Source organism: Motacilla alba, chromosome 14, assembly GCF_015832195.1.
Source record: "Motacilla alba alba isolate MOTALB_02 chromosome 14, Motacilla_alba_V1.0_pri, whole genome shotgun sequence".
Taxonomy (NCBI): Eukaryota; Metazoa; Chordata; class Aves; order Passeriformes; family Motacillidae; genus Motacilla; species Motacilla alba.
In genome coordinates this window covers 9,846,867-9,860,687 of record NC_052029.1, presented here as the reverse complement: position 1 = coordinate 9,860,687, position 13,821 = coordinate 9,846,867, and the positions used below count along the sequence as shown (strand labels likewise).

The 13,821-nt window shown below is 44.0% G+C and overlaps 1 protein-coding gene across 1 annotated transcript; it reads right to left on the bottom strand.

Moving 5' to 3' along the window:
- Positions 1 to 263: 263 nt before the first annotated feature.
- Positions 264 to 10,347, bottom strand: NPTX2 (neuronal pentraxin 2). Its single transcript, XM_038151762.1, has 5 exons — positions 9,779 to 10,347; positions 8,198 to 8,414; positions 4,841 to 5,085; positions 3,083 to 3,262; positions 264 to 1,900 (listed from the first exon to the last, which is right to left on the bottom strand). Exons 1-5 carry the CDS (start codon positions 10,229 to 10,231, stop codon positions 1,673 to 1,675), a joined length of 1,323 nt encoding a protein of 440 aa, XP_038007690.1. The 5' UTR covers positions 10,232 to 10,347; the 3' UTR covers positions 264 to 1,672.
- Between the last annotated feature and the right edge of the window lie 3,474 nt (positions 10,348 to 13,821).

Here is a 13,821-nt window from a genome sequence, read left to right as displayed (position 1 = left end):
AGTTGTGTGGTTTGTTTTATTCCTTGGGGCAGGGAAAGCACTGTTGTAGGCTGAGGGTGCAGTGTGTGTGCACGTGTATTTTAAAGCCAATCACAATGAGAACATTTGAGGCATTTAGGGAATACATTTGACACATTTAGGGAATAAAGAAAACTTCTTACAAGACTGTACTTCTACCAGTCTAGAGAGACAGCAGGTGAACTCTTAGAAGCTATGAAAGAGAATATTCAGTGTCTTGTGTGACTATAAAAGAATTAAGAGACTCATTTTACAGTGCATTTTAATTAAAAGTTCATTATAAGAATTTTCTTTTAAGAACAGCATACTACATATTCATGGAAATATGTAACTTTACCCTACAAATGGGACTGTCACCATATTATTCTTACAATTCAAACATATGAAAAATAAAATATGATATTTAGCTTTATAAATTCCCCCTCCCCCCTTTTAAATCCTTTTTCTTTTAAATAACAAAAGTATTAACTCTTTCCCAGTACAGTGCATTTGCTATCTGCGAGCCACAAACCAAGAAGTCACATCAACGCCAAGGAAACAGCAACATTGTTTGCAAAATATTGAGAGAAAATGATAAAAAAATATAGTAGTCAGCCCAGTGCTTACAGAAGAGACTGTCAACAAGAATTGAAAAAGCAGCACATTTTCATATTACATAGGACCATTATAATAACATATAAACCAGTGCAGAAGACTTTTATGCTGGAAAAATATATACCAATTCTCAGCAAGCAGAAACTGAACTTTGGCACTTGCTCATAAAAAGGCCTTTCAAAGCAAAACAAAATGGAAATTCACTTAATCACAGCTTGTATATTTAAAAAAATAAAGACATTGACTGAAGCAAGGAAACAATAGAGAAAAGTGTACAAGCCAGATCACTAGGAATTCAGTACATTCAGCCTACAGAAAATACAAGTACAATCTTTTATCACCCACCTATGCTGGGATCCTGGCTAGCAAAGGACAGGCTTTGGGACAGAACCTCACCTGAAGCACCTCTGCTCCAATGGAGCTGTGCTGATTAAACAGCCCTTTCTTCAAATTGAACTGGTACAATGTGTCTCCAATACATCACCTCTTCATCATAAAATAAGGATTTCTAATCTGCAAATTAAGAAGCAAAAGCCTTGCACTCAGACAGTGGCTGTTCTGCTCTACCCATAGCTGCACCATAACCACTGCAGTGTAAGGATCAAGTGATTTTTTTTAAAAAAAGGGCTAAAAAAAGAATGGCTTCATTTTGAAGAGGAGACAATAGACTGGAAGGAAGGGTTCACATTTAGTCTGTTATTCCTGGTGCTGTCAGCACTGCACATTCTCAGGAACACGAGAGTGAAGTGTGCACATTGTTCTCCCTCCCTGCAGAAGAGCTGATGGTCTAAGCTCAGGCCCTGAGGGGTTCTGCAGGCCAGAGCACATTTTTGGATCAGGCCATAAGAAAGCAAGGGCTGCTCTAGTCAAGAAGTGCTCCTTTCATAGCCAGGCTCAATGCCCCAAACTAGCAGCTATCTTTGCATTGAGGCAGTTTACTCACTTATTTTATTCTTTCAAGGAATTAAGACTGGGGAAGGGCAAGGAGAAAAATAAGTGCTTTAGATTGCACAGAAGATTGTCCTACTAAAGGGGGCACTTGGATGGGAAGTGATCACAGCTACAAGTCAAGCAGACGCTCCTCACACGTCTCCACAGGCCATTTAGTAGCACCTCCAAACACATCCACGTTGTTATCGACCCAGGGGATGATGTTGCCAGGCATGTTGATAGAGCAGTTGGCAATATTCATGATGTCTTCAGCTCTTAAGACCCTGTCCCATATATTGAACTGGCTCATCTCCCCAACAAAGGCTTGAGTTGCATCAAATCTTCCTCCTACTGTGTCCTTTAGGCACATGAGACTTAGGGTTAGATGAAGAAAACACCAAAATAACCTTCTCAAATTTGAAGTCCCTCCCCACCCAGCCCCACTGCTAGAGAGGGGTGCAGAGTTTGGTCACAGAGGTGAACAAATTCAAGTTTTACAAGGGCTACATTGAACAGGGCATTCAGTGACAAGCTCCAGCCTGAATCGTGTCAAAGCAACTGAGGGCAAACAGTGGTGACTGCAAAACACCACAAAAAGGCTGTACATAACCTTGCCCTCGAGCAGTAGAGCAGGAAGGCAGCTTTAAACTTTGAGGCTCATTTAAGAGCCACTGTGCAAGCTTAGCACAGGACAACTCCAGCAAGAGCTGCAGAGATGTGTAAGGTTACCCTGAAAGCTTTATGGCTATAGATTAAACCATAACTGCAGCCCTTGCCCAACTGTCTGCAGGGACTGGGAGATGTGATCTTTGGATCTAAATACCCAGGCTTGAGTGATTCAAACTGTCACTGCGTAAGCCTAGAAGTGTTTGCTTGCTCCACTCACTACCCAAGGACAGAAATCACTCATTTTTGAATTAATCCAGTCATTCCACTGACTTGGAACTGATAGCACAGGACAGAACCCAGCACAGTGCAGGCAGAGATAAAGGAATCCTGCCAGACACCCAGCAGTGAGCTGGAGCATCTGCTCTGCAGAGTGTATTAGGATACTGAACTTGCCATTCTGTCATTTCTGTCATGGATAAGTATCTACTAAAACCAATATCAACACAAAACTAACTTTTCATTGCTCCAACTGTGAACCTGGGAATCCTGAAGAAAGGCTATTTCCTGCAACTTGTTACAATATTTGCTTTTTTAGCAAATGTATAATGTAAGTAGGGAAATAATGTGAAGCCAGGAGCCACACAATTCATGACTTATGAGATGTTAACTAGAAAGGCAAGCTTCAAAATCCTCCGGGGTTTTTTTCCAATATTTTAAAAGGACTTATTCTTAACCCCAATATGAATATTCTGAATATTTAATAAGTGAAACAAACATACCAATGTGTGATTTCATTAGTTGTTGCCTTGTTTCAGTCTTTCTGATACTGCATATACAACAGGACCAAGTGTTTAACCAACAAATTCTCACAGCTCTTGTTTGGGGAGTTTTGATTTTGTTTAAACCCTGGAACACCCTGTCATTCACTCACCTGTTCCTGACCCAGGATCAAGACACCTCCAGGTTTAATTGGATGCCAAGGAGCAAGATTCTCCCCAGTGCCAAGCTTCTCTCCATCCTGAAAAGCTTCCCACATTCCATCTCTGGTGGTCCATGTTATGCAGATATGATGCCATTTTCCATCACTGATGAAGAGAGGGAGCTGAGCAACCTACAAAAAACAGAATAATGCATGTAGCAACCCAAATCTAGCAGTTCAAGCCCAAGATGTAAAGAGGAACAGTATTTACTCTGTCCTCAAAAGCAAAAACTTTATAGAGGCAAGAGTTAGTCTTCATCCTACTCTGAAGGATTCCACACAGTCACACAATCATCAAGTTATTTAGGTTGAAAGATCCCTCCAAGATCACCAAGTGCAATCATTAACCCAGCACTGCCAAGGCCACATCTACATCTGCAGGGCTGGTGACTCCACCTCTGCCCTGTGCAGCCTGTTCCAGTGCTTTGCAACCCTCTCAGTGAAGAAGTTTCTCCTTATAGCAAATTAAAATTTCCCCTGGCATAACTGATGGCCATTTCCTCTTTTTCTGTTGCCTGTTACTTGGGAGAAGAGCCTAACCCCCATCCTGCACATTAATCTGTGGCATTTGTTGTTTAAATCTCAGTGCTTAGTGAGATTCCATCCAGTGCTCACATTAAGTTTCTCTCAAAATCTGGGGTTTGCCAGCACCATTTGCAGTAACAACTTTGACAAATGGATCTGTCTGCTACCAGGAAAACTTGTGGGAACTGTTCCCTAGACCTCACAAAAAGGAGGAATTATGCTCCTCTAGGAGTTTGATCTGAAAACCTTCTCAGGTCAACATCAAGACAAGTGCAGTGGGCTATGGAGCTGTGATGTGGAAGAAATAAAAGCCTCACAGAATATTGATATTACAGACATAATACTGAAGGGAAAAAAAGTTATTGCTAAAGATTAGCAGACTCAAGTTTGCTTCTCTTCCACAAACCATTAAAAATAATTGGTTATTGATCTGGGAGGATCATAGGACTGTTAAAAGTCCCTAATCAGCCACAAGATGAACCACCTGAGTTGTAGCAAACACCTGATCCCTCAGAGAGCAGCGAGTTACCAGGAAACCTAAGTGAAGGTGGGGAGAAAGGATCCTGGTTTAATGACAAGTTTCAGTGGTTTCTTCAAGCTTGTCAGAAACCATCAATGGTATGAAGTAGCTGTATCTAAAGCCTGAAAAACTGTACTTAAACTGATGTTCAGTCACTAAGCATAACAAAACCAGATCATTATGTGGAGAGCCTTTTGCTCTCTGTCTTCTGCAAAATTCATTTAACATTTGTAACTTCTACAATTAGAAAGATAAAAATACTGCAAATGGCTTAGATCTCACAGGTCTTACAATGCTGTGGCTTCAAATTTTGATTGTGTTTCATAAAACAAAACAAAAACAAAAAAAAACCAAAAAAAAAAAAAAAAAAAAAAAAAAAAAAAAAAAAAAAAAACAAGAAGCCAGGTCCTGCTTGTAACTTCAGACAGCACAAGTGTGTGCACATCTAATGTCAAGCTGCTTGGTCTCAACACACAAATATCTGTACAATTTAACTTCTGTTTCAAGTGCTTTTATGGACTAGCAACCAGCAACTGGACAACAGAGAAGCAGACAGCAGCACCTCAAAGGCTTCTCTCAGAGGGAAGGAAGGAGTCAGTGCCAAGGCACCAAGGGGTCAGGCCCTGTTCTGGTTACCTGACAGCAAAGAGCTCGTCAAATCTCACCTTATCATTAATTAGCAGTTCAATTGGATTATTCCCCCATTCTATGAGCACAATTTCATTGGCTTGCCCAGGAACAGCATATGAGAAGGGAGTGCCGATTCCGGGAGAAGCACTTGACCTCAGCCACAAGCACACGGTGAAAGCATAGAGCTCTGGCAGAGTCTTCTTGATCTTCCCATACAGGTAGTTTGTGCGAAGAGGAAGGGAGACCTTGAACTCATCAGGTGACTTAAACGCACTGTTACCTAGAATCACACGGAGCAAAAAAACCCTTAACAGAAAGCAAAACAATGCATTGATAATTCGGGCTATGACACAATCGATATTGATAATCTTTGGCTTTAATCACTTCAGAGAGGTACAGGAAAAAAAGTATATTGAAGTAGTATTTACTGAATGTTGATTTTGCTGCACACAAAAAATGCAAATAGATTTTATCCCCATTGTGATAATTATTTAGTTTCTTTCTGCTTATTTAGAGCAAAAGAACAGATAGTAGACAATCTTCTTCACTGCCTAGTTCATGGCTGGAGGCCTCCCTATTTCAAACAATTCAAACTGGTTTAAGACATTTACTGCCAGTAAAATGGATTCTCTGCTATGCTCATTATTAAAGCATCACAGTGCTTTACAACCAGGATTCCTTTCCCTACTCCTGCTACACAAGCAGTATGTCTGTGTTAAGATCTCAGGCTACCACACAGATTAACACTCACATTTTGAGCAGCAAATCTGAAATAAGACCACACTGACACAGTCCAGTCTACATTCAGCAGAACTGATTTCTGTCCCACCAACTGAACAGGACAAGATCTGAAAAGTTCAAAGTGATCTGAATTAAAAATGCAATATCAAACTATGAACTATGGGAAGATTAGATACTTGATTTACTATAAAAGCAGAATGATTATTTAGCTTTTTCTAAAAAATTTATAAAAACCAGTGACCATTCTAGACATGCTCACAAAATTGAGAACCCTTAAGACCAAAACTTTCTGAAGTTGCAATACTCTGTATCATATAGTTGATTTAGATGCTCATAAGCAATTTTCTAGAGGTATTAAGAAATAAAGCCCACATTGTACCACAAATTGGACCCCACAATTCTGTAGTAATGTCACCCTCAACTTTTTAGCAGCCTGTTCTTCTGATTCTCCCTCATTTCCTTTGCTCACATTCCTGAAACAAATTCAATCCTCTTGCCAAACTTCACACTCCAAATGAAAAGCTGTTGTCACAATTCTCATATGCATCTTTTAAATCATTGGCATTCTCTCATTTCTCCTTCTCAGAAGCAACCGAAGTGTTTTGGCTGCATTTTTCACAGAATGAGGGGGTGGGAGAGGAAAAAGCTTCTCTTTGGCTTGAATCTGTCTTGAGGAACCTTAGAGACCTGAAATGTTCTAAATGGTAAGCAAATAAACAGCAGGGTCTTGAGGTTAATACTGAACAACCTCCATTAGGAACAACCAATCTCACACAGAAACAACAGAAACATACCCCATTAAAAGGGCAATTCTTTTTGGGCTAGATGGGCAAGAAATATTGTTAATCTCTTTCAGAGATAGACAAAATAAGTTTAGATGTAGTAAATGATCTGTTTGTTCCTCCAGCAAAGCTAGGAATCACACTCAAGTCCAGGCACTACTATTGCAGGATTATACCTCCTGCTTTTTCTACTGCATCATCTTCTGCTGTCAATGGAGACAGCCACTGAAGAAATTAACAGAAAACTTTGGGAATCGCAACAGATGTACAAGTTTTAAACTCTTCTGCCCCACCGGTAACTAAAACAGCTGTCACAACTACAGATAAAATCCAAGTCTTAAGTGTCACCTCATGAAGTTATTTTTTTTCCTCTATTTAGTCTCAGGACAATGAGCTTGTGACACTCTAGTTAGTTGTAGGGAAGAAATGCTAAACAATACTGCATTTCAAATAAAAGCACAACAGAAATGCTATTTTGAAATGAGATCAATTATTGTCTGTATTTAAAATACAAAAAAAAATAAGTTCTTTCATCATTATTGCCCTCACTTTGATTTGGCAGAGGAACCAGAACAGCTAAGCTGTACAGTAATAGCAAATTACACAAGTAAAGAAAAGCTGTGTCTTGGTTCCTGTCCCAAATTCTTCACTTCCCCAGAGACTTAAGACAGCCCTCACTCCCCACACAAAAAATAAAGGTGGGAACAGGTTATTTTTAGCCTAACTGAATTACACATTCTTCTTCTCCCACCACTCTCTCCTTCTGATATGAGTCACATCTTTCAGAGACAAGGACTATCCATACTTGACTCATAAGACAGTAACAGGCCACTAACTCTCCATAACTTTAGTTGCAGGTTGGACTCTGTCTTGGCTCTCAGGAAATACTAAAAGACAGAGCCAGTAAAAAAATCACCTTCCTCCTTCTCCTCTCCCCTCCTTCACTCTTTTTAGAGGAAAGAATAGATACAGTATTACACACAAGTCCATTAGGCTGCATTTCTAAATTCATGAGATATGCACATTTGCACCATTTGGAAGGCTTGTCCATTAAGCTGCTTTTAAGCAGAGAGTCATTCACCTTGGAAAATCACTTAGGGATTGGGCAGTGATATTTACTGCAACTCCAGCCCTATACAGTCCACTCTGTACACATATACAGTCAATACAGAAAGAGTTCTGTGCTCACAGACATTTGCAATTCAAACAAACAGATTCTACTCAAGCAGAGAGGTCTCAGTAATAATTAAGCCAAGAATCAGAATGAATGACTAGGATTATGAGAGTATCCCCCAGTGGACCATGTGTAGCTTACTGTAAACTCTGAAGGCTGTAGGCTTAGAATAGAGCCTAATTCAAGTAGCTGCAGTTACCCAAAGTGATAACCAATAACAAAAGGAAAGGCCACCATCAATACTTCCAAAGCAGCAGGAAACAAAGCTGGTATAAAACGCCATTCATTACATCAAAGGTAGTTGTGCTAATTAAATTTAGCCCATATGACTCTCGGTCCAAATAAAGGCAGCTCTACTCAGATGTATGCTTGACACTATGTAGCTATTTACACCCATGCCATACTTATTCCTATCTCCACTTGCCTCCTTTCCATCCCACAAACACCGAGTTTCATCCTAGCCACCCACACACACCAAATTAAGAGACAGGAAGCCAAAGCCAGGCAACTGCCTGTCAAGCAAGAAGCCTGAGATAAAAGAAAAGGGAGAATCCAAGTACTTGTACTGTCACCTACTATTCAGTCCAGGACCTCAATGTCTTTCCCTCAAGGCCCACATTCAGTCTACTGCTCTGGAAGGAAGGAGTAAACAAAATTAATCAGGATGGGGCAGCGTTTAGACTCAGAGCAATTACCTTTCTCTAACTCAGACACTCTTTCTAGCAGTGCATTCAGGGCTGTCTCTGTCTTCTGCCGGTGGGCTGAGGTCTCGTTGTGGAGCAGAGACTTCTCATCCTCCAGCTCGGCCACCTTGCTCAGGAGCTGCCGCTCCAGGTCCCCGAGCCGGCGCTGCAGCATCTCCCGCAGGTCGCTGGGCAGCGCTGCGTACGACACGTTGGCTCGGAGCTGGTGCTTCAGGGCAAAACAAGGGGAAAAAAATGTCATTCCTGACACAGAAACTCAGAAATGCAGATATGGTCCTGACTCAAAGCAGGAAAGTAAGATCATGGAGCTGTCCAGCAAGTACAGAAGAGGCATTGCTTTTTAGCATTTGTCACAGTCAGTGCTTTTATCAGCACTGTAGCTACATAAGTCCTGAAACTAAAGGGCACTTTTGTTAGAGGCTTCCTCTGTATGAAGGAGTTTCCACACATCTAATAACACCAATGTAGTGAGCAGGTCTGATGTAACTCTATTAGTATGCATACATGTGGCACATCGGTCAGTCTCTGCTTTACTTACTGTCAGTGACATGGCCAATGTAGGTAAGCAGGAAAACTTTCACTTCATTTTAGATTAAAAATTAAGCTACTTTGAAAGCAGATTTACCAAAGTAAGACGCTCTTTAGATCAATCTAAGTACTAACCAGTGAAAATATTCTTATTCAAACTGAAAAAAGAGGCACCTCACACTCTTAAATAACACTGGTATCTTTAAAGATACTAAAAAAACAACATTTCCACCTACCATGTTGTTCTAGAGGAGTTTCTCTTCTATGACGCTAAAAAGAATGTTTCAGAAAGACAGCAGTAGTAATAAAAGGAGGGAATGAATACTATCAGCTCATTCAAAACTGCACTTGCAAAGCAGCACTCACAGAACAGCCTTTCGGGAGTTACTCGCCATCCTCACATCAGCACTGACTGGAGGACAGCAGGAGCACACACGTGAGGCTTTCAGGGCGTGAAAAGAAAAACACCAGCACAAATCCTGTGAGAATCCTCTCTACGAAATATGAGCAGCACTCGAACCATGGGCACTGTCCAAAGGCTCAGGGAAAATCACTCATCGGTGGGCTTGGACCAAATCCCCTTTCTGTTCAGAGGCGCACAGAAACGGGTTCTTTTCATTCTGTGTCAGCCCTGAGTACATCATCTTATCTGCACCATCTGCCCAACACAATCTCCTCATTACCACTGGTCTGTTCAGCACCATATGCCGAGGTCTTACTGCCCAAGACGTCAGCTTTGTACCTCAAACCACATGAAGTCACATCCCCAGAAAGAGAGATTTACACATTATTAATACAGAAACTAAGCTGGTCACAAGCAGGGAAACAATAATCTCCCCCCACACAGCGGGAGAGCACATTCAAGAGCAGCCCCTTAGGGTTTTTACCATTAAAGAGAGGAGATAAATAACCAAGAGACCACGACAAGCCAAACCGAGCCGCTCGCCCGCGGGCTGGGCCAGTTCGGATCCACCTCCACTCGAATTTAGAACACCACTCGTGCCCGAGAAGTGCCCGCTGAACGTGAAGCGGCTCCGGCCCTACCTCCAGGCTCTCCAGGCGGTCCTTCAGGGTCTGCATGGTGCGGCTCAGCTGGTCGATGACCTGCGCCGGGTCCCGCGGCAGGTCGCCCATCGTGTCCTTGCCCTTGCCCACCTCGTTCTTCCACGCCCCCGCGGCGGACTTGCCGTCGGCGCCCTCGCAGCGGCTCAGCTTCCCGGTGAGCTCCCGGATGGCCTCCCGCTGGCTCCCGATGGTCTCCTTCTGCTGCAGGACGGTCTCCCGCAGCTGCAGCACCGTGGCTTTGAGCTCCTCCTCGGGGGGCAGCGCGCCGCCCTGCATGGGCACGGGGGGCAGCGGGCAGCCCGCGCCGGCGGCGTCCAGCGGCAGCGAGGTGCACACGAAGCGGCTGCCCGGCGGGCTCTCCTGCTCCGGGGCCGGCGACCCCCGCCCGCCCGCAGCTACGGCGAGCAGGAGCCCGGCGGCCACGAGCAGCATCCCGGCTGGCGAGCGGAGCGGCCGCTCGGCGGGGCGGCCGGGGCCGAGCCGCGGTGCCAGGAGCGGGTCCCGCCGCCCCGTCCCGTCCCGTCCGTCGCGTCCCGCTCCCCTCACGCCGGTCCCGCGCCCGCCGCCGGCCGCGGCTTTTATAGGCAGCGAGGGCGCGGGGGGCGGGGCCCGAGTCGCGCCGCGCGCGCTGGTTGGCTGAGAGCTGTGCTGACGTCAGCCGGGCCGGGGCCGGCGGGCGCGGGGTCGGGGTCGGCAGCGCTCCCGGACCGGGACCGGGACCGGGACCGGGAGCCGCGGGGCCGCCCCTTCTCCCCGTGCCCAGCCTGACGCTCTCGTGTGTCTGCTGACACCCCTGGTCCCTTGTCCTCGCACCACGCTCCGCGGTGAAGAGCCCGGCTCCATCCACCTCGGTGGTCTCCGCCGAGCCCGGTCCGGTTTGTCAGTGTCTTTCCGGTATTGAGCGGGTCAGAAGCGGACCCAGCGCCTCGAGGTGATCCGAGCAGTGCGGAGCAAAGGGATTGTCCCGTCCCCTCGACACTGCTGCTGGCGCAGCCCGGGGTACGGCCGGCCTGGACCGGCTCTTGGGGTAGAAGATAATGCCGTCAGAAAAACGGGAAGGGCTCAAGCTCTGCAGCAGTACTCACACTGACTGTGGAGGGCAAAGAGGCTGGGACATCTTACTCATGAGAGTAGCATAATCCTGTCGTTGGACCATAAGACCATTGTGGTTTCAGCTATATTGTTTGTGGCATCCAGTGTTTTTAATGCTGATTCTCTTATTGAGTCACTTTAAATGTATAATCTGTGAAGGCTTTGATTTTCCAAGTGATGTACAAACACCAAACAGTTCTTACAAACTTCTTGTGGATATGCAATAAAAATTCTTACCCCCACTGGAAAAATTGAGAAACAATTTCCTTATGCATCAGCAGAGGCTGCTCTTAGGACTCCCAAATCTTTGAGTAGAACTTCAGATTTTTAGAAAGTTTGTATATGGAGATGAACGACATTTCACCACAGGATAAGTAGCTCCTACTATGAAATACATAATGTTTTAAATAATAATGAATAAGAATAAAGAATATGTAATTGAAAATAATTTTAACTTTTTTTTTTTTCCAGTCAGCACAAGAATTGCTTTGTTACACAATGAATTAACAAGTTTCCAGGAGTGGGCACCACAGGGACTGCTAAATCTGCTGGTTTCATGGAGTCCAGTTTATTTGTTCAGGTCTTCTAGCAATGTCCTGTTTAAAGTCACACAAGTCAAAGGCAACTGCAGGCACTGTTCAGCCAGGTGGTTGAGATGCAGCTCCTATTGCTCATTCAAGGGGAGAGAACACCAAGGGCAGGCAGAGTTCAAAATGCAACCAGAAGCTCCGATTTCTGTCTGAACTCCCTTTGTCTGGAAACCAGATCTCAGGAGACTGTGCTGCTTCCTGGATGAATGAAAATGTACCCACTCGAGTGCAGAGGCTCTGACTAATGCCTGGGCAGACATTTAACTCCCATCAGAATCAACAGCACAACGTGTCTTCATCACCTGGCTGATTAAAATTCTGGGTGCTGCAGTGAGGAGCACCATGCAAGCACACCAGGAGCATCTCGCCTGTCAACACGGGGTCTTTCCAGTCCACACAGGTCAGGGAAATATCAAAGCTTACACAGAACAATGTGCCAGAATTATTGCTCTACATGTAAGATTAATCAGTCCCACCTGTATTGCATTGCAGCTCATTTCTCCCAAATTTCATGTGAAGCGGTATGAAAAAAGTAATAAAATAATTGTAAAATGTTGGATTTAGCCTGTAGGAAAACAGTAGTCAATTGCTTTTATACAGCTTGATTCTACCCTTTATAGTATGAATTGTGACGGCATCCTGGTCAAATAACCTCACATTATTTTAACATAAACTTCAAACTCCTGATCTTGATTTTAAAGCCCACTTTACAATTCAGAGCTTATCCCAAACAGGTTTTGACTGAATGCATGGCAGTGATAAAGGCTTTGCATGCTTTTAAATTCAAGCAATGTATAGCTTGAAGGTTTTGCTTAATTATAGATAGCTTTTTGTCATGATCTCTTATTCAGACAAGCTGAGGAGTAACACAAGCAGCAGCAAGCAATAAACATCTGACTTTCAGAGTTCTGTAAGGTATATGATGGTAAATTGCTCATGACAACAAAAGTATTGTCCTTTATTACTCTACTGTTTCTTCTTGACAGGGGAGGTCAGTAAAACAGGAAAAAAATCCCAATAAAGACACTCAGACATGTCAGTTACCACACAGTGGGGTATAAATGTGGAGGACACAGGGAGAGACAGGTATTATCCATTGTGCTTCTTAATATCCTTCATATTTTGCTATGGTGCTTCAGTGCTTTCAGAATAAAAAGGAGGTGATTGCCCTGCTTTGCTCTGCTCTGGTGTGGCCTCACCTCCAGTCCTGTGTGCATTTTTGGGCACCACAATATAAAAAAGACACTAAACTAATAGAGAGTGTCCAAAGGAGGCCTGGAGGATGGGGAAGGGTCTGCAGGGGAGGCCAAATGAGGAGCAGCTGAGGACCCTTGGTCTGTTCAGCCTGGAGAAGAGGAGACTCAGGGGAGACCTCAGTGTGGTCTCCAAGAGGAGAGGGCAGCTCCAGTCTCTGCTCCCTGTGACCGGGGACAGGACCCAAGGGAATGGCTGGAGCTGGATCAGGGGAGGGGTAGGCTGGATATTAGGAAAAAAACTTTTCCCCCAGAGGGTGTTTGGCACTGGAACAGGCTCCCCCATGGTCACAGCACCATCCTGACTGAGCTCAAGGAGCATTTGGACAAAGCTCTCAGGCACAGGGTGGGATTTCAGGGATTGTAAGAGCTGTCCTGTGCAGGACCAGGAGCTGGATTTCAATCATCCCTGGGGTCCTTTCCAGCTCAGGATATTCTATGATTCTACGACTCTATGAACCCAAAAAACATGAATTACCCCACTTTACCCTACTTGCAGATTCTAAGACCTAAATTTAACAGAGGTAATAATTTATTGAAACACTTCTTGTGACCGTAGGCAGTGTTTTTTCATGTTGAAGGCCATATAAATCTTCATTTTGAGAGACTGGCATGCAGCAGTACATTATCATAAATAATAAATCATTAAAATTCCGAGAAAGCCTATCATTTTTACATCAATACATCACATACTAAAGCATAAGCTAGCTGAATACTTGATCACTCAAGATATTTTAAAATAAGGATGAGGTTTTTTCCTTATGACCAAGATGATCAGTTCATAGGCACTGTGATGACATTTCACTGTAGGATAAAAGTGGATTGGGTTAGAAGGGGAAGCACACAGAGAGCACAGGCAACTTACAGTTGCATTTGAGAGGTTTTTGAAACTTCTGGCTCTGTGGCTGTCAGGCAGCCTAGTGTGTCAGCAGCCCACAGAATGGATTTTTAATTTTTAATTTAACTTTGACAGTTTCTATTGCCTTCAAAAGGGCTTTATTCTCTTTGGAAGGAGCTCTTGTATGCTAGCTGCTATCTGTCTTTGATGCCTAACTGGAGTGTCTAACACCAGAACTTCAGTGTCTGT